Source organism: Vicia villosa, unplaced genomic scaffold, assembly GCF_029867415.1.
Source record: "Vicia villosa cultivar HV-30 ecotype Madison, WI unplaced genomic scaffold, Vvil1.0 ctg.001325F_1_1, whole genome shotgun sequence".
NCBI lineage: Eukaryota > Viridiplantae > Streptophyta > Magnoliopsida > Fabales > Fabaceae > Vicia > Vicia villosa.
In genome coordinates, this window is record NW_026705576.1 from 483,006 (window position 1) to 505,093 (window position 22,088).

Below are 22,088 nucleotides of genomic sequence, written 5' to 3' on the forward strand. Positions count from 1 at the left end.
ATGGATACTTGAGAAGTCCTTGAGATCTGGTTAGACTCTTAGAGGGTTCTAGGTCAATAAACGTTATATCTCGTGGAGATCACTGAACGATTTATTGTCTAGGGTTAGTCACGAGTAGTTGGCTCGTGCAGAGTTAGTCACGAGCAGTTGACTTGTGCAGGAGTTACTAGGTTGATGAACGTTATATCTTGCTGAGATCACTGAACGATTCATCATCTACGGTTAGTCACTTGTGGGTAGCTTGTGCAGGAAGTTAGTCACGATAGTTGATTGTTCAGTTGTAATCAGTTTGGTTATAGTGGATTAAGTCCTCGATTGAGAGAGGCAAAATCACCTGAGGAGGGTGGACTAGAGGTAGCCTTGTTGAGAAGGTGAACCAGGATAAAAATGAATGTGTCATTTATCTTATGCATCTTTCATTTAACTCAGAACATTCACACTGATTATCTTCAGAACTGTACTTGACAAAGTCAGAAGTTTTGATCGAGTTAAGAAGTTAAATTGAATGCATATCTCATTGGTTATGTCGTGATATTTCAAACATGCTTCCGCAACAATGATCTAAGCATATCCAGAAAATGAGATACTAAGAAGAAAGAAAAGATTTATAGAAAGGGAAATAAAATTTGAAAGAACAAAGTTCAAACCCCCGTTTCTTGTGTTTTTCGCAGCCTTCACTATCAGCCTTAGCGGTGTCCAGCAGGGTAAAGCACCAGTCCAAAGGTAGAATAATTTATATGTTAAACCCATTGGAGACAAGTGTTATCATTGTAGTGGAAGAAGGTCACAGATCAAATGTTTATTCAACAAGGAGAGTCACTACTATTGCAAAAAAAAGGGAAGAGGAAGAGGAAACAGTAGGACATGCAGTTGAGAAAGATGGATATTTGCAGAGGAAGAATCTGATGAGAGGGTAAATTTTATGATGTAGAGAATTTTACTAGCATCCAAATATGAAGGAAAACGTAAGAATTTGTTTAAAACACATATTTCTATCAAGAACAAGGTGTGTAATTTGATTATGGATAGTGCAACATGGAGAATCTAGTGTCACAAAAATTGATAGATTATTTGAAGTTGTCCATAAAACCCCATGAGAAGCCATACACCCTCAGTTGGGTAAGCAAGGGCTCCCAAGTTCGAGTAACACTAGCTTGTAGAGTTCTTATCTCCATCAGAAAGCATTATTAGAGAAGAAATCTAATTTTTTGGTGATGACACATTGTGAAAATGAGCTTGATGAGATACTGTTAAAGAAACTGAATTTTTTATCAAGTGGTGAGTGAAGGGCTGATGAGTGTTGTAAAGGAGGAAAAAACATCTTTATAAGAAGAGATATGGATCCTAGATGATTTTAAGGAATTGACCGCAGATGAACTATCAAACAATTTGCCTCATAAGCGAGATAAATACCAAAAAATTAAAACTTTCAATATGAGAGACGATGTGATGATATTTCTGGGTAAGAAGAGATTTCTAGTTGATATATACCGCAAGCCGCAATCACTCAAATATGATTCATTCAATATTTTTATTTTTCTATTTTATTTGTACTTTAGATTAAAAATTCATTAAATTTTTTTTATTTAAATACTTTGAATATGTCCATCAAAATGATCTTTGATCATAATAAAGTTTAGTATTTTATTTTCTTTATGTGATGAATTCCAGAATTTCTTATTCCTGTGTGATTCGGACTTCGGACTGCTGCGTCAAATACATAATTGCCAATTAGAGCCAACAGCCACTTAAGCATCCAGGTGTCACTGCCGTTGTTTCTCCGCCATACCTCAAATCAACGGACATGGTAGCCACCACCATTGCCACCCAAACTTTTTTGTTGAACCACAAGGCTCATTCTATCATCATATAAAGAAGCATTTCCATTAGAGTAACCTTCTTCTATGTCTATGTTTGCCCATAAAATCAAACCCTTTTTCGATTCTCTCCCACGACGACCTTCACTCCACCAAATCAAACTAACCCACGCAAACATCATAGTTTCAGGCCAATCCCAGTCCCGTCTCATCCTCCACATTCTCTCTCTACTTTCTCTCTCTACATTCCCTCTCAACTACTCCCTCTCCGTTTTCAACTCAATCTCTTCCCCAACAGTTTTCGCTTTCAACTCCATTATTCGTTGTCACGCCAAATCAAATTCACCTCCTTTTAACTCCATCAAACTTTACTCCTCCATGCGACATCGTTTCCTCAATCCCAATCAACACACCTTCACTTTCCTCCTTCATGCATGCACCAAAGGGAGGACTTTCACGTTCACGTCCATGACTACTCCTGGTGTTCAGGTTCATGTTCATGTGATCAAGCTCGGTTACGCACGCCATGTGTTTGTTCGAAATGCACTCATTCATTTTTACTTTGAGGGTTTTTCGACCACTGAGTATTCCAAAAGGGTTTTTGATGAAGATACGGATACCCTTTGCAGTGATGTTGTTACGTGGAACTCTATGTTAGCTGGTTTGGTTAGAAAGGGAGAGGTTGATATTGCGGAGAAGATGTTCGATGAAATGCCGGACAGAGATGTTGTTTCTTGGAGTACTATGATAATGGGGTATGTTCAAAATGGGGATTTGGAAGATGGGTTGAAGTGTTTTAGGTTAATGAGGGAGAAAGGGATAAGGCCCAATGAGGCTATTTTGGTTACTGTGCTTTCTGCTTCTGCTCAGATGGGTTTGTTAGGGTGTGGGAGGTTTATTCATTCTGCAATTGAATCTTTGAGGTTTCGAATAAGTGTGCCTATAGGGACTGCTTTGGTTGATATGTATGCGAAGTGTGGTTGCATTGAAGAGTCGAGAGCCTTGTTTGATCGTATGTTGAAGAAGGATATATGGACTTGGAATGTTATGATTTGTGGGCTGGCTTCACATGATTGTGCAAAGGAAGCACTTGAGTTATTTCATGAGTTTATTAGTGAGGGCTTTAGTCCTGTGAATGTGACTTTTGTTGGGGTTTTAAATGCTTGTAGTAGGGCGGGTTTTGTTAGTGAGGGAAGGCATTACTTTAAGTTGATGGTGGATGGTTATGGAATTCAACCGGAGGTGGAGCACTATGGGTGCATGGTTGATCTTTTGGCTCGTGCGGGATTGATAAATGAAGCGATACAATTGATTGAGACAATGACTGTTGCACCTGATCCTGTAATGTGGGCAACATTGCTTGATGCTTGTAAGATTCATGGGTTGGTGGAAATGGGAGAAATAATTGGAAATAAGTTGTTAAAGTTGGATCCGACGCATGATGGTCATTATGTGCAATTAGCTGAAATCTATGCAAAAGCAAGAAAATGGGAAGATGTCGTTAGAGTTCGAAGGTTAATGGTTGAGAGAGTTTCCAATAAAGTTGCGGGTTGGAGCTTAATTGAAGCGGAAGGTAAAGTTCATCGCTTTGTTGCAGGAGACAGAGACCATGACCATTCTTCAGACATTTACAGAATGCTTGAAATAATAGGACAGAGGATAACTGAAGCTAGTTACTCACAAAAACATCTCACCTGTCTAGCATGATATAGGAGAAGAAGGTGGTCAATTTCCCAAACAGGGGAATGATAGGGAGGATTTAGTTGCCAAAACATTCTCACGCACGACCCATGTGATCATTCAAGATATTGTTCTATTTAACAGTCAATTAGGTTTCCCAAGGAAGGGATTTATTGGGAGGGATTGTTCACCAAAACTTTTTTAGTCAAGAGTCATAAGATATAAATTAAGTTATCTGGAATCTATGCAAAAGGAAGAAAATAGGAAAATGTGGTTAGAGTTCGAAGGTTAATGGTTGAGAGAGTTGCCAATAAAGTTGGGGGTTGGAGCTTGATTGAAGCAGAGAGTAGAGTTCATCGGAGACTAGAGTTCATTGCTTTGTTGCAGGAGACAGAGACCATGACCATTCTTCAGACATTTACAGAATGCTAGAAATAATAGGACTGAGTATAACTGAAGCTGGTTACTCACAAAAACAGCTCAACTGCGTAGCATGATATAGGAGAAGAAGGGGGTTGGTTTTCCAAGCAACAGAATGATAAGGAGGGTTTAGTTACCAAAACATTTTCACGCATATCCTGTGAGATATCATTCAAGATGTAGTTCTATTTGACAATCATGTCGGTAGGATTTTCATCCGGATGGAAGGTCCTTGGCGCTCTTGGAAGAAAGGGATAAATTTTCCATAACATCTTACTCAGTCAATCAAGTCTCCCAAGCAAGGGATTTTTTGGGAGGGATTAAATTCACCAAATTGTTTCAGTCAAGACACCTAAGATAGAAATTACCAAGGTTTTAAATAACGGGTGCGGTCGCGTGAAGGCTTTCGCGATTTCGGTCGATACAGGTGTTACGATACTAATTGCGGTCGTTACGTTGTGAATTTACCACAATTTGTTCTTTATCACAAAACGGTGAATAACAATATATGTATCGGCACCTTCCGATACCGTTTTGTCTCGGTTGTTTTTGCGGCAACGGACCGTTTTTTAAAATCTTGAAATTTCGCTAGTGGTATTTAACAACTCTGCCAGTAGAGTTTTCATCTGAATGGACGGTGTATGGTGCTCCTGGATTTTGTGTTTTTCTTAGAGGGGAAATAGAGTTTTATTTGACTTGGGGCTTCTTGCGTACACCATAATCATGTTCAGAGCATTTGTTGATCAGCAAATGCAATTGAAAAATGTTTGTATAGGATAATCATGAGGGATATTGATTTAGGCTTATCGCTGAAGGTTGGAACATTGTGATTCAAGCTGAAGGTTGGAACATTGTGATTCAAAAATTAACATTCTAAAGATTTGGTTTGCTTACTGATTGGTGATGTTCAATTCTTCATATCATCAAAACTAGTTCATTGGAATTTGAAGATACATTTTTTCTTCCTCTAGGTTTTAATCTTTCCAAGCCATTTCTGTTTATGTGTTGCTGATATGCTTCAAAATAATCTGCATCGAAGCTGGTCATAATCTGGTTGATAACTTTCGGGTTTGGAAGCTGAGTTGTATTCTAAATGTAAAGTTGCTTTCTGGAGTTCTCAGCTGTACCATTGCGGTTTTTTGGCATTTTTGTGTGGAGTAGCATAATCTTGTTGTGTGTATAAACCTATTTTGGGCGGTGTTCTTAGAGACATCTTGTGCTTAGGTTCTTTCCATTCTATTCAAAATTATCATTGCTTATAAAAAAAATCATGATTTCGTTGGCATCGGGTTGTGGCGCTGTGTGTAATGTTTATGTGGTGAACTTGTAGTCATTTTTCTGCTCAGATAATCTTGTAGATCCATGATGTGGTGAACATGTAGTAATTTTTCTGTTCAGACGACCATTGGTCAAGATCACTTGGGCTACGAAGCATAGCAGCAAACCAATGATTCTTCCTCTTTATCTCACAGTTCATGGATTTAAGTGTCTCTGTCTATGTGTTTGATGATTCAGATGTTTATAATTGATTGCAGGTGGTATAATAATGTGTTTTGGCCAACCAAGTTGGTGAAGGTTGTGTTGTCCATAGTTTTCATCAAGAGGACGGTGACATGATATCATTTTCGTGATGTTTTTTTGGAGAGAAAATAAACACGTATAATTTTTATATTGGACAACAGTACCAACAATAGTTATTTTACTGTATCTAAGTTTTGTACGATTACTATTTAACAGTGTTTGGAGCAATAAGAATGTGAACTCCATTGCAGACCTCACACCCACACGGTTCAGAGAGAGAGAGAGTGAGAGAGAGAGAGAAGATGAAGTTATTAGAACCAAATCAAATCTCAAACTTGCATTAATTCTCTAACTGAATTATAAGTGTTGGTTATCTACGAGTAATGAATCTTAAGTGTCTAAATCAAATCTCAAACTTGCATTAATACTTGATAGTAATTATTCTAAGTAAAACAGTAAATTAGAGTATAAATTACTACCAATATCATCCCTTAATTCATATTCTCAAAAGAAATAACACCAAGATCATTCCTCAACTTGATGAATTGATCATTCCTCAACTTGATGAATTGATTTATCTTGATTGACTTTGTAAGAACATTTGCAAGTTGCCTTTGAGTGCTGCAGTAGATAACCTCAAGCACTCCACTATGAATTTGATTGTGCAGAAAATGGAACTTTGTGTCAATATGCTTGCTCCTCCTGTGCAATACTAGATTTTTTGTAAGACTTATGGTTGATCAGTTGCCAATCAACAGCTTCACTAGTGTATGCACACTAAACTTCGATTCCGGCAACAAATTAATTAGTCGAATAGTTTGACAACCAATTACAGCTCCAACTATATATATGCTTCACAAGTAGACACTGTAACTATTAGTTACTTTTTGGAGCACCATGAAATAGAAGTCCCCAAATATGTAAACAAATATCCTATTGTGCTTCTCCTATCCACCATATCTCCACACCAGTCAGAGTCTGACTAACAGACCAACTCAACATCATTGCTAACTGTACTAAATGGAAAAATAATCCCAAACTCCAAAGTTTCTTTAAGGTATTTAAGTATTCTAATGGTTTCCTGATAGTGTAACCACTTTGGTTTACTCATAAACATACTAATCACCCAAACTTCATAACAGATATCAGGCCTAATGTTACATAGGTACCTCAAAGAACCAACCAGTTGCTTGAAAATAGTAGAATCCACATCTTCACCATCGTTGTTAGCTTCTAACTCGTGGTTTGTCTCTGCTGGTGTATATGTAGGCTTGCAATTCATCAACTCAACTCTCTTTAGCAACTCAATCTCATGCTTCAGTTGGTGTATAATGATCCCCTTAGCATTATACAAAATCCACATCCTTAGAAATTATATCATGTTGCCAAGGTTAGTCATATCAAATGCATTCAACAATATCTTTTTGAACTTGTTCATCTCAGAGGTGCATCTCCATGTGCCTATTGCCTTTAGAGGTGTGTTGCACATACACACATACTTCAGTTCACATTTCTTGAATCCCTGCTGCTTGAAAATAAATTAATTTTCAGATTTCAAGCTCTTGAAGCTTGTTTAAGCCCATATCGGGCTTTATGTAGCTTGTACATAATATCTTCTTTATTCTTCGTCACAAATTCAGAAAGTTGTGACACATAAACCTCTTCTTTCAAGGCACCATTTAGAAATGCAGAATTGACATTTAAATGTAGTAGAGGCCAATTCCTACTTGCAAATATAGCAATCACCATTATTATTGTTTCATGTTTAGTTACTGGTGCAATCACTTCAAAGTATTATAAAATACATTTTTTTAGGAATTCTCTAGCTACTAACATTGCTTTATGCTTGACAATTGACCCATTCTCTCACACTGATGGATTCTTGTTCTTTGGCAAAACAATCAAGTCACATGTCTTGTTTCTTTCAATTGCCTCAAGCTCCTTCTTCATGGCCTTCACCCAAACTTTCTTGAGCGCCTCACTAATGCTAATAGGTTCAACATCTATCAACAATGCACAATGTATGACTTCTCCTTCACTATCAACCTCAGTATCTTGAATTAATTCAAAATTTGTCAGGCTTTTTGGCATCTGTCTAATTCTTTGTGCCCTTTGAATATGCACTAATTCATCACCACTCTCACCTTTTTATTCATTTTCATAATGATTCTCATTTTGTGGCTCGTCTACTGGTACCTCATTCAGTGGTACTATTTCATCATCAATAGGTTATACAACATCATCATCACCACGTTTCTAATACCTTCAGTAACACCTCTCTACTGATTTCAATCTTGTTGGTAATAGGTAAACAGATCTTGTAAGCACATATGGAGTGGTAGCCTACAAGTATCATGACCTTACTCTTATCATCCAACTTTTTCCTAATGGCATCAAGCACATGCTTAAATTATAATAATCCAAACACCTTGAGATAAGTAACACTCTGTCTTCTCCTAGTCCTTTTCTCAAGTGGAACCATTTCCTTTAACTATTTGGTGGACACCTGTTAAGTATGTTTGTTGAAGTACTAATCCTCACCCCACAATATGTGAGGTAAGTTTTTCTCTTTTAACATGCTCCTTGCCATATCAAGCAAATCCATGTTTCTCCTTTCATAAAAAAATTATGATCTGGTGTATATGGAGCATTCATCTCATGTTCAATTCCATGCTCTTCACAAAATTCTTTGAACTGATTTTGAGTTGAATTCTCCTCCACCATCAGTTCTGAATATCTTTAATTACTGACCACTTTGTTTTTAAACTTTCACCTTCAACTTCTAAAATTTAGCAAACACTTCATGCTTAAATTTAATGAGTGCCCCCCACAACATCCTTGTGAATTCATCCACAAATGGAACAAAATACTTATTTCCACCAAGTGAAGGTACCTCAAAAGGTCCCCAGACATCATAATGTACTATTCACAAGACATGTGTGGATATAGAAGGAAACTCAGATGAGAACGGAAGCCTTGATTTCTTGCCTCTCATGCACACATCACATGATTTCTTTGGCGTCACATTTATAGGAATTCCCTGTACTAAATTCTTGGACTTCAAATGACCCAAACTCCTAAAGTTCAGATGCCATAGTCTCTTGTGCCACAATGCACTTTATTTCTCCATGTATGTTGCACTAAGACATTATGTCTCTGTTGATTCAACAGTCACCTTGAATGTTTAAATCTTGTCAAATTTAGACTGTATAATTAGCCTCTTCTCACAGTCATATAACTTCAACAGATTGTCTTCCATGGTCACTGGATATCCTTTCTCCAGCAACTGACATACACTCATCAAGTTATTTTCATGTCAGGTACATACCACACGTCTTCAATCAGTACATTTCTACCATCCCTCACCTTCACCAAGACATTTCCCATTCCTTCAACAATTAAGTACTCATCATCAGGACATATGATTCTGGTTCTTTTGCTAGAATTAAAATTGATCAACAACTGTTTGTTTCCAAATATATAATTTGAGAAGCCTATGTCGATTTACCACCACTCCACCATCATCTACAGTCACAGTTAATAATAGTGGTGGATCCAGAAATTTTCTTCAGTGGGGGAAAAAGTATTTTATATATTTGATTAAAGAATTTTTTATGAATTTTTAAAATAAATAAAAAATCATATAAATTTTTTTTTCATTTCCAACAACACCATCAAATATACTAGTTTTCATATTCTAACAATGTTTTATGAATTTTTTTTCATCGTCAACAATACTATCAAATATTTTAGTTTATATATATATATATATATATATATATATATATATATATATATATATATATATATATATATATATATATATATATATATATATATATATATATATATATATATATATAACTAGTAACTCAATAATTATTTAACAATTCATCTTTCATACGGTTGTGCATTCTATTTTTCACAAAATTCCTAATGAATAATTTCTTTTCAACAATAACACATGCTACAGACATAAATCATTTTTAATAAAACTTATAACAAAAAAAAAATTGTTCCAAACTTACTTTTGTAGCAGAAATAAAAGGGTAAACTTAAATGTATTAAAGTAAAATAATTAAAGAAATAAAAGATAAAACCTATAATTTTAGCATTAAACATCAAAATTTTATAGGTTGAAGTAAAACAACTAATAGAAAGTCAAAGAAGAAAATTCCTAAAAATTAAGGAGTATAAATGTGTGGAGGTTTTAATTAAAGAGTTATAATATGACTTTATGGTAATTGAATAAGTGTAATTTAATGAATTTAATTAAATTTAATGTGGGCTAAATAAATAATAATATAATATTTTAAATGAAATTAAAAACTTTTTGTGGGGGCTTGAGCCCCCATTCTAGTATACATGGATCCGCCCCTGGTTAATAACATAAGTTCCTCATATGAATCACCTCTAGCTATGTTAGCTTCTTCATTCTTATTATCCTTATTTGACAAACATTCACCATCAAAGTTTCTCCGCTAGTCTTCATCTGATTCGTCACTGCAATCACTCGTGAGATGTAATCAGGAACCTTCTCATTGCTCTTGATGTTCAAATTCTCCCATTCTTTGTGAAGAGATTGCAATTTCACCTTCTTCACGAATGCGCAAACACCATAGCACCTTACAAGTATGTCCCACACCGCCTTCTCCGTCATCACATTAACAATCTTCTCAAAGACCTTCGCGTATACACATTAATGAATGTACAACAACTCTTTATGATATTTCTTCCTCGTCTCACGTTGCGTGTTTCTGTGAGCTTTTGTTGCGTTCTCACCTACTAGTGTGTAATTGTCATTGACAAGCTAAAGCACATCTTGAGCACCGAACAACACACATATTTGGATCGACCAACGATTCCAATTATTTCCATCGAACACTGGTAAATTTGTGTTCATTCCACCGTTTGCTTTGTTCATCGTCGTTTTATGTGAAATTCACTTGTTTCTCACCAACACTCGTGTTTACCCTACCCTGAGAATCAAAGATTGTGATTCTCTTCAATTGCGCATTTCAATTCAGTGTAAATTTGAGGAACGAAATCACACACACCTCTCAAAATGATGAAGACCTGACTTCTGAATACCAGTTTGTTGAAGTTGAATGTGAACTCATTGCACACATCACATCCACACGGTTTAGAGAGAGAAAGAGGGAAAGAGAGGGAAAGAGGGGGGATGAAGTTACTAGAATTAAATGTACTCTCACAATTGCATTAATTCTTTAATTGAGTTACAAGTGTTGGTTATACACAGTTAATGAATCTTAAAAGTCTAAATGAAATTCGAATGTGCATCAAATAAAATATAAATAAAAATTAACAATAATACTTGACAATAATTATTCTAAATAAAACAGTAAATGAGAGTATGAATTACTGCCAATATCTATAACATTGTGACATACGGTTTTTTTCAAAATGTTTCACGAGTTATTAAATATTTAGATACATATTATCATTTCCATTCTTACACACTTATATTATTTTACATTATTTTTAGTAATATTACATGATTTTTAGTAAAATTTTATAAAGAATTTTATTGTTTTAAATAAAAACATCTGTATTATAGGGACGGGTAATTCTTTAACGACTATTTTGAGATATACCATGATATACCCTAAACCATAATTATGTAGTATTATGTAAGTCTTGTGCAAAAATAAGTATTATGTAAGTCAGAACATAAAAGTTCCTAATTAAATCTCACTATTTTTTATACTATAATTCAATTTTAAATTATTCTTCTCTTGTTTAGCCTCTCTGTTTTATATTATTTATTTATTTATAAATTGTAGTAATGTCTTTGCGAGATTTTAGTTGTATTGGTGTTCAACTATTTCATCAAGATTGAGATCTCTTAAAATCTCTCTTGATTGGTTTAGGAGGTTGTCCAACAAAACCTTTTTTTTTTAAGATTAGTTTGTCAAAATCTCGTTCTTGATTTGCAAGCTTAGCCTTGTGAAAAACTTCACTTTTTGTTTGAAGGATCAACCTTGTAATATCTCTTAGTTGTGTGTAATAAGGTTCATCGACATTACATAGTAAAAATTTAATAATTATTAATATTATTAGTTGAACTCTTTTGATTGGTTTAGGAGGTTGTCCAACAAAACTTTTTTTTTTTTTTTAAGATTAGTTTGTCAAAATCTCGTTCTTGATTTGCAAGCTTAGCCTTGTGAAAAAGTTCACTTTTTGTTTGAAGGATCAACCTTGTAATATCTCTTAGTTGTGTGTAATAAGGTTCATCGACATTACATAGTAAAAATTCAATAATTATTAATATTATTAGTTGAACTCTCAAGAAATTTGTTTCTTGAAGAGAAGATTAGGCCAAGAGATCGAACGAACCTTTATAATTTCTGTCGTTAATACTGTCTCCTGTGAATCTTCCAATTAAGCATAACCTTTCTGAAGTCCATATTGGAAATGTCAGAGTTTATGACATTTATAATCCTAAATGGTCTATTTATTCTAATTTTGATATGCGTAATTAATATCATCTCCTATGAATCTTTCTATCAGTATAAATTTCGTGTAATTCATATTAAAAATTTCCAAATTTATGACATTTATAACACTCAATGGTCTCTTTATTCCAATTTTGACGATCCTTGCCTCTGCCTTGTCCACACCCTCCCCTAAAAGTGGCTCTTCCACTACCTTTAGCACCATTAATCTCTTTGTGAATCATCTTTGAAGCGTGTTATTCTTCATTTATTTTGAATTTTTACTCATGAACGAGCATAGAACTTTGTAAGGCATCCACAAAGAGTTGGTCATCACTGGATTCTTCAATCGGATAAACAATATAAGTCCATTTATCGGTATGAGTTTTCAAAATATTATATCATCCCTATAATTTGTCATGTCGATTGCAACCGTCATTATTCGACCAAAGTAATCATTGATAGATTAATCTTGCTTCATTGCCAGAACCTCAAAATTTCTCTGTAGATAGTTGAGTTGAGCTCTCTTGACTCGAACATTGCCTTGACACTTCATATTTATCTAGTCCCAAAGCTGCTTAATTGTCTTATTTTGTGTGTTTGTCTTTAGAATTGACTAGTCAAGAGTTTGAAACATGCAATTCTTAGCCTTTAAATCCTACGGCTTCATCTCCTCTAAATTTTACTTTTGTGTTTTCGTCGTCCATACTTCGAGGATGTGAGTAACCTGATTCGACAACAATTCTATATTCTTTAGATCGAAGGAGATTCTCCATGACTATGCTTCAATAATTATAGTTGCCATCAAACTTTGAAATGAAAGGTGGTCCAAAACAGTTTGTTTCTACTGTATCTTTCTTCACTCGCTTATGTATTTATCTTTTTAACATTTCTCTTCACTCTTTTACGTGTTTTCTCCAAAGTCAGTGCTCGGATGCAAGAATATTAAATGCATATATTTTGAATTAGAAGAGTGTGAGAATATTAAATACATGTATTTTGAATTAAAGGAGTAGTATAAAAAAAATAATAGAAATAAAATAAGTGAACTAGAAATCGCATTCACAACCCACGTTCCACCTAAGAAATAGAAAATGAACTTGATCAAGAAATAGAAAATGAACTTGATCAAGAAATAGAAAATGAACTTGATCAAATCAAATAACAAAGTATCCTAAAAACTAGGACTTTTATTAGACTATAGAACTTATCATTTTCAACCCTTTAGATGGACAAAAACGTGACTAACTAAGTGATAGTACAAAATCCAAATTCAAACTTTACCAAAAAGTAATAGTACTCCAAATTCAATCCTACACACATTAGGCCAGTACCTACATCAGGCCAAGTTAGACCAAACTTAACAAACATACATAATCTAAACCCACAATAGTGGAATTAAGCACATGAAAAAATAAAGCACATACGTTGTCATATGCATGGATTTGGCATATGTTTATGTCGTGTGAGTCTCCCGTACATACATACTACATAGTATCTTAAGACAATTCACCCCTTCTTTTAAGAACATGGTTCCACTAGGAACTTCAAAAATGGGGAATTGAACAACCGTACATGAGGTGTTAATGTAAGCCACGTTAACCAATTCAACAGTGTTAGTTATGATGAGGCAACAATATCAAATGTTAAAAATTTGTCGTATTTTATCATGTCAAATCAAATGTAGGGTATAAAGGTATCTCTTGCTTGGAGAATTTAAACTATTCCATCTCGATTTTGAGCATAGTTAATACGTTCACCTACGGTTATGGCTGACGAGTCTCCATGTCCATCAATATGATACAGAATTTATTGTTAATTCCCATATACCATGAACGTAATTCTTAATTTCAAAGTAGGTCCATAAAATATATGGATACAAAACGATCATAACTGGCCCACGTAAATCTATTAATGCATGACACAAATTACTATTTTCTAAAATTAGGGGTGGCGAAACATGTCGTTGTTTGCACGGCCGACTTGCGCACCCGTTAAAAACTAGCGGGTTAGATTAGAATGTTAATCCCACATCCATTAAGTTTCGTCCCGTCAGAGTCTATCATCTGTTAAAGTTCGCACCACCAAAATCCGTTGCTCGTCAAAGTCTGTCTCGCCTATTCATTCTTTCTGTTCCATCTTAAGTCCGTCATTTTTTAAATAATTCCAATAATTTAAATTTTTGATGTTTTTATTTTAAACATTACTTTATAAATATATGTAATAAAATTTATTAATAAGATGTTTTATAAAAAATAAAAAATTAATTGAATCGTAAAAAAAATTATTAATACATTAAAAAAATAGGCAGGTAAGTCTGCCTTCCACCTTGGCACAGGACGAACTAGGTTTTAATGTCATTTCAATTTGGTAGATTTGTCTACCCTATTCTTATTATGATAGAGTTAAGACGGAGCATACTATCTATTTTGTTATCTCTAATTTTAGCTCTCTCTTGTACTCCACCCACACATTATATATAAGAGAATTTCTCATTGCACTTATATAGTATATAAGGTGAAAGACACCCATGAAAGCCTTAAAATACCTTTCGGATATGCATATCCGAAGATAACCATTTTACATTTTCAAATATTTCGGATATGCATATCCGAACTCTCCCTTTTTCACACGTTTTTTATTTAAACGTTGGATTTAAAATGTCAGGTATTTTTTCGGATATGCATATCCGAACAAAATTTAAAAAAATTGAAAATTTTGAAATATTTATTAATTAGGATATGCATCTCCGAATTAACCAATATCTCAAATTTCTTTTTATTTATTTAAAGAAGATATATATTTGTAATATAGTTATAATATAATTAAGTGTATTATTATTAATAAAGAATAACTTAAATACAAAATGTAATAAATAAGAAATAAAAAGATTAAATAAAATTTTAATTTTGTAATAATTTATTCGTCACAATTTTTTTTAAATTATGCAAATAATTAATTTTTAAACGACTACACCATTATACATTATAATTAATGAAATTATCATGATAAAAATATCCTCCTATTAATATTATAATTTTTAATTTATATTAGTTATTTTTTATTAATTTTATATGAAAATAATGTGTTGATTTAAATATTTAATAGGTTGATATTAATATTATATCTTGATAACAAATATTGAGTTATTTTGGATATATATATCTGAAAAATTTCAACACAAAAAATTAGATTATTTCGGATATACATCTCCAAAAATATAAAAATTATAAATTTGGTACGTTTGAAGATGAATATCCAAATTGTGAGGGCAAAAAAGAAATTTTGCTAGAGATCGATCACTAAGAAGGTATATGAATGCAATGAAAATTATATATATATATATATATATATATATATATATATATATATATATATATATATATATATATATATATATATATATATATATATATATATATATATATATATATATATATATATATATATATATATAATTGTCGAGGATCTATTTTCCCATATGTAATATACGTATAAATATGATAATAATAAAATATACATTGCTTATGGTAAGATTTAACACATTAAACTTATGATAATTATTGAAATACGTCCACTAGAGGGTCATCTATTGCGTCCATTGAAGGATGTCTAAAACTTATTTAAGGAAAGTTAAATGTTTTCATCTTATCCACTTTAAACCTTCTATGGCATGGACCAATGATATAAATGAAATTATGGTCATGTTAACGAGTGTTCCCGGACACTGGTTAAACATTCCAAATAAAAAAAAATCTAGATTCAATGCATTGAATACACAGAATATTCTTTAAAAAAGTTAATTATTTATGTTTTCAATGCATTGAATATATATATTTTAGATAAAAACATGACTTTTTTACTTTATTAAATAATGTTTAACTTACCTTTTTAATCTCTTAACCAGTGTCCAGAGGGCACTCGTTAGCATTACCCATGAAATTACGTCTCAAAAGAGAAGCACTGGTATGAAATAATAGAGAGATTAATCATTATAGTTTCAACATGAAATCCGTATTGAAAACGTACAATTACCTATTAAATGGAAAGGGCGTGGAAGACCGCTTGTGAAAGGAAGGGATGAACAATACAAATACCATAAACTCAAACAGAAAAATGCAACCTATTTTATTTTAGGGTTAATGAAGTTTTTCGTCCCTATAAATATTTCAAATTTCGTTTTATGTCCCTCCAAAATTTTCCTTCAAGAATTCATCCCTTCAAAATTTTCCGTCTGAAGAATTGGTCCCTAACGTCAAATATCACTAACGGTTGCTTATGTGGCAGGGCACGTGGAATACATTTTTTTATTCTATAACTTGCTTGAATAACAGCGTGGCATAGTTAGGTCCAATTTAAAAGGACGCCCAATTTCTTCTGTTGCCCTAATCATGAAAGCAATTCATCTTCCTCTCCTCTCTAAGATGAAATCGTGACAACTTCTTGGGTCTCTACTGAAATCGTGACATCTTCTTCTTTATCTCCTCTCTTCTCCATATTCTTCTCTCCAATATCATGTCAACTACTTCGGTGAAATCTCGAGTTGCGAAGTATTGTGGGTGTCAGATTCGTATGGTGTCGTATCACTACAAGGATGGACCAAACAAAGGAAGGTTGTTTTGGAGATGCCCTAATTGGAGGAGTGTGGATACGTCTAATCTCTTCATCTAGGATGAAGATTTTGCAGAAAATTATGGAAATGAAGTTGCACATACGACGAACACGGATTCGGAAGCCATGGCATCTTTGGGATACATGAAGTCATTGTATGAAGAATGAAGGAAGAAGAGAAAGAGATTGAAGACGAAGTTGAAATCTGAGAAATTTCATGGAATATTGAAGATGTTTTTTCTTATTGTGTCCTTTATGATCAATGTGTATTTTGTTATGAAATGTAGTTGCTAAAGTAATTGTGATGTATTGGATTTTGTAATGTCATTTGTTAAGGTGTTAGTGTTGTAATGTTGTTCATGGAACTTGAATTTTAATGAAGCGAGGTTGTTGAACTATGTCCACTTTGCTTGTTTGTTTCATTAAGGTGTTAGCAATAGCTACTGGTATCATGACTGTAATTGGAAAAATGTTAAGGCTAATTTAATTGAGTGATGAACAAATGTTACATGTAACATGACTGTAATAGGCAATATGATAAGGATAACATTACATAAGCTGGAAAGTACAAAATGTGGAGCTCCATAATATTAGTTGCAAAGTACAAAAAGTGGAGTTCCTTTACATTTCTTGCAAAACAGATTCAACCAAAACAGATAACATAACTAAAACTTGGTTCATAACACATAAGTTTCAACCAAAACAGATAACATTACAAAAAGTTCCAAAACAAAGTAGTTATAGGTCTTCATTGAGTCATGTTCTTTTGAATGTTATCCCACTTGTTATTCCATATAGCACTACCAACACTTTCTTCTTCATCTTTAAGAATTACAAGTGGCTCCTTTGGATCCCTTCCAGGTCCCACTATATTCTTTGTCCTTAAAGTATTAAGACTGTCACTTTTTCATGTAGGAGATGTAACAATCTTGGACTTTTTCCTCGGTGATATCATTGTTTTCACCTGTCATTACAGAACACAATTAGCAATGAAAATAAAACTTGGCATATCAAAAACTTAGCAATGTACAAACTTGGCATATTTTTGGCAGTAGGATTAGGTGACTTAGGTCTTGGAGCTTTGAAGGTTTTGACAACAGGTTTTGGTGCCTCAGGAAATCTACCTACAAAAGTTTTGGGACCAGACCTATTTGATTTCACAGGACCGGTGTCAACACTCAAGGGTTGAATATCCAAGATGTCATCATCATTTAACAATTTTTCAAGTTCATCATTTAACAACCCTATACCTTGTCAAGTCATTTTTGGTAAACCTCACCTCCTTACCACTCAACACATTGTGTTCAAGTACAACCTTCTTGAATTGCTTCAAAGATGCAAATTCCATTCCCACCTTGAATGAGAACTCTTTTCTAAGTTTTTCACCTTCATTAAATCTGATCACTTGTGGCCTCTCATCAGCACTATCATCATCTTCCCCACTATCAATCTCATCACTCATATAATCATCATCAATTACATGTTCTCTGTCCATTTCAGCAATAGTCAAACCCTTCTTATGACCTTGACTTGTACAAGCACCAGCAACATCATTCACTTGAGTTTTACCAGCACCAACACCATCACCAACAACATCATTCACTTGAGTTGTACCAGCACCAACACCATCACCAACAACATCATTCCCTATACCTGTCCCAACACTACCACCTTTCTCCACATGACTTGGACCTTCACCAATGAGTTTATCAAAATCGTGCATTCTTTCCTCCTCACTGTCTTCAAAGTGTATACCATTCAAAGAGTCCTCAGATTATTCACTATTAACCTCTTCATTTTCCTTATCAACAACATGGCCTTTTTCTTTCTCTATTAACCTATCCATGTAAGTCTTCTTACCACCAGGTAATCTTTCCTGTGCATATATCTCGACATCACACTTATTCTCCTCAGCACACACAACTAACTTTGTTGCATCAACATCATTATCAAAGGGTTTAAGATCATTTTCAAGACATTCCTTTTCAGCCTTCCATCACATCTTAACATCTTCGATTTTAAATGAAGAATCCATATCCTTAATTAAGTCACAGGCTTCAAAGTAGGACTTATAATCCGGGTCTTGACCATTGACAGCATAAACGCCCCCTTCATATGTTAACCCTACATACTTTACAAAAGAGCCTTTCTTATAGAAAAAACCTTAAATAATCCCATTTCCTACACGATTCAAGAAAAAACAAAAGTAGGTTCAGTTTTTAAGAAAACTCACAAACCCTAGTTTTTCAGGTACGAAATACAGTTGCTTTCGTTTTCACTGCCATTACTGAAGAGAATAAACAAAATGGAGTGGGCCTTACCTTGTCGTTCTTGGGACCGCAACAAGCTTCGTAACCTTCGTCAATGGAGGGACCACAGAGGCTCTACAATATCGCACATTGAAGGAGGGAGGAGACAAGGGACCACACATTTCTATTAGGGATTCTGAAATTCTTATCAATAATGTATAAGGACCACAATATGCCACCTAAGCTAATGTAATGCAAATCTGAAAATAAATAATAAAAAATTTATTACACTTAGGCTGCCACATAAGCAACCGTTAGTGGCATTTGACGCCAGGGATCAATTATTGAGACGGAAAATTTTGAAGGGATGAATTCTTGAAGGAAAATTTTAGAGGGACTTAAAATGAAATTTGAAATATTTAGAGGGACAAAAACTTATTTAACCGTTTATTTTATTTACTTTTATAATTCTGATTACAATACATCTAAGCACGAGTAACATGAAAATGTCGATTTTTTTTTGAAGTCATTTGAAAACCACAAATGCCTTTTGTTTTTTTAGGGCACGTTGTAACATGGCACAATTTGTGCGACCAACTGTATACATGTAAGTTAAAGGTAAATGAATCTTTATAAATGTTGATATTTTATCCATAGGCGATATGCGGCCTCCAATGGCATAAAATCTAATGCGGCCTCCTTCAAAGATGACAACGGGGTCACACACGTTTACCATACTAGGAAATGATGTAAATTTTTCTATGGATATTATGACGTATAGGGATGTGCATGGTTGGTTATTTTTAGAAATCAAATCATAATATTTTCAAACCATTTAAATAATTTGAATTTATAACCATGATCAAATTTCACTCAAAATTGGTTGTAAAATCGATTAAAAATGTAGTTATGATTGTATATAATCGGTTTTTTTAAAAATATCCAGTTTTAAAAATATTTTTTATTTTGAAAGTTAAAAAATTTATAATTGAATTAAAATGTTTGGATTAATTTTGGATTTTAAATAGTAATCGAATTATAATCAAATCCAAAAATAATTTAATCGGTGAATAACCGATTAATTATATCTGGATTATATGGATGAATAACACTCATTAATAACTAAACCTGTTAAAAACCATTTAATTATATTTGGATATTTAAAACGGATTTGGATATGAACCTCACAACCAGATATTTTACACACCCCTAATCCTGTATATCTGATCCTTCATACTATAAGCCTCATATGGCACAACCCAAGAATGGACAACCAACAAATAACATACTAAATACGTGAGAAATCGTCTAAGGGGAAAAAGTCGAAAGTAACAACACGAACCTAAAATACATGTATAAACTATTCAGTTAATAGTCCATGGTCTCACTCGATGTGTCGATTATACTAGGCCATTGCCTTGTGAATCAATATGACAGAATCATGACCTTCTTTAAAATGGACACCGACCACAGAGGCAGAAATCCTAATGCGGCCTCCAACGACACACAACCTTATTCACCCTATAGAGGTGAATACCTACCCTAACTCAGTATGAAGACGATGTCGACTTTCCTACCAAGTTGATGCCTAAACGACTAAGATAAGTGCAATTGCTTTACTTTTAAAAGATGACGTTACACCATTATTTTTGTGATTCTGACTCCACCAAAAAATTGGCAAAAATTATCATAAATCAAGGCCCTTATGCAAAGACAAATGAGCCACTAACTCCACCAAAATGGGTTCATGACTAACCCAGATAACCGATCAAACAAATTGGACCATTTAGCTTATTTTCCACTAATAAACTTATATACTGATGGAGTAAAGCTTTTATTTGGAATTGGCCAGAATATATTTTTGTTATGTAGGAAAGCAAGTCGATCTCCCACTCCAAGCTTATATGCTTAGCCGAGTGAGAGTCACGACCCCTTATTTTCAATAAATCGTCTCCTTCTAAGCTTCCTCTACGCTTGGTAGACCGATATTAATAACATAATGACAGTATAACCACTTCTCTACTAGCCATCAAAGTTGATGGATAATGATTCTACATCCATCTTGAATCAAGGGCTATTCCTTGGTTCGGAGAAGGGAAAATTTACGTCTTGACTGAGAACTTATTCTTAGAAATGATCATAGGATACCAATAAAATCAGAGACAAAAAATGTAAATCATAATCAAAGTCCCCGAATCCAATGAGGCACAACACTCTTCTCATCAGCAAAGGCTAGGGGGTTACTGAGGACCGTCTTTGAGGTCGTCGTAAGCGAGCTACCGCACAAGGCCTCAAATTTGTCAGAGTTAAATTATACCTAAATAGGGCCTCATAAAATATTTGCTAGATTAAGTAGTGAGTATATATGGCCTCTATTTGTTTTTCCATGGTTAAACTGTGGCTAACATCCACAGAGCCTCCAAAAACTTGAGACGACTCTGGCTACTCCTCCTACCTGATAAAAAGGCCTAAGCAATCATGCCCATCTCTAATAAATACTAACTTGAGCATCAAATTGTTTGTAGTTACTACCCCTAATGTCGTACCAAAGCATCAAAGCATCAATCATATCTGAGCTATTGTTAAGATTACGATCACCACCATCATCAAGGTATCGATTTGATGCTCGTACCTGATTGTAATCCTGAGTTTTATATTGTAACACCTCTATTGTTTAATTTCTATTTATTTCAATGATTACTATTATAATATATATTATTTATCATTTTTTGTATAAAACTATATATCCTCTTTGCGCATATTATTTAAGAGAAAATGATATTTTGACACTCAATTCCTACACTACACCGTATGTCACTGTTCACAAATACGGTAAACAGTGACATACATAATTTTGACATTTTCTTTTTATTTTTTCTCTCTCCAAAACAACTTTGGTTAATAGGGTGTAAAAACTTGGTAAATACAATTTATAGTTTGGTTAGTAGTCTTAATTGGAAAATAAAAGTTGGTTAATTGAGTGTTATAAGTTAGTTAATATAATTCATAGTTTGGTTATTGGTGTCTTGAGTGGGAAATAAAAATTTGTTAAATGAGTGTTATAATTTGGTTAATACAATTCAGAGTTTGGTTAATATATATTTCCACTTAAAAAGACAATGGGTGTGCTCACCGTTTGGCCTTGCATGGGAGAGAGCTTGGTTGTGAATTCAGAGTGTTCACTGATATTCCTACTTGGCTTGCTGGTTCTTTTGATAGAGATCTAAGGGGGTTTACGTACCCTAGGTTTGTTTTAGTGTAGTTTTCTTTCTTTTGGGCTAAGGCCCTCCATATTACCAAAAAAAAAAAAAGACAATCTTACGTGATAAATAACT

General features: G+C 33.8%; 1 protein-coding gene across 1 annotated transcript; it reads left to right on the forward strand.

Annotated features, from left to right (window-relative positions):
- Nucleotides 1-1,652: 1,652 nt before the first annotated feature.
- On the forward strand, nucleotides 1,653-5,715 carry LOC131634678 (pentatricopeptide repeat-containing protein At5g66520-like). Its single transcript, XM_058905320.1, has one exon. The coding sequence runs from the start codon at nucleotides 1,905-1,907 to the stop codon at nucleotides 3,522-3,524; it is 1,620 nt and encodes a 539-aa protein (XP_058761303.1). The 5' UTR covers nucleotides 1,653-1,904; the 3' UTR covers nucleotides 3,525-5,715.
- Nucleotides 5,716-22,088: the final 16,373 nt, after the last annotated feature.

Excerpts from the sequence above, each read along its gene's own strand:
- LOC131634678 (XM_058905320.1), top strand. The coding sequence starts at position 1,905 with ATGTCTATGTTTGCCCATAAAATCAAACCCTTTTTCGATTCTCTCCCA.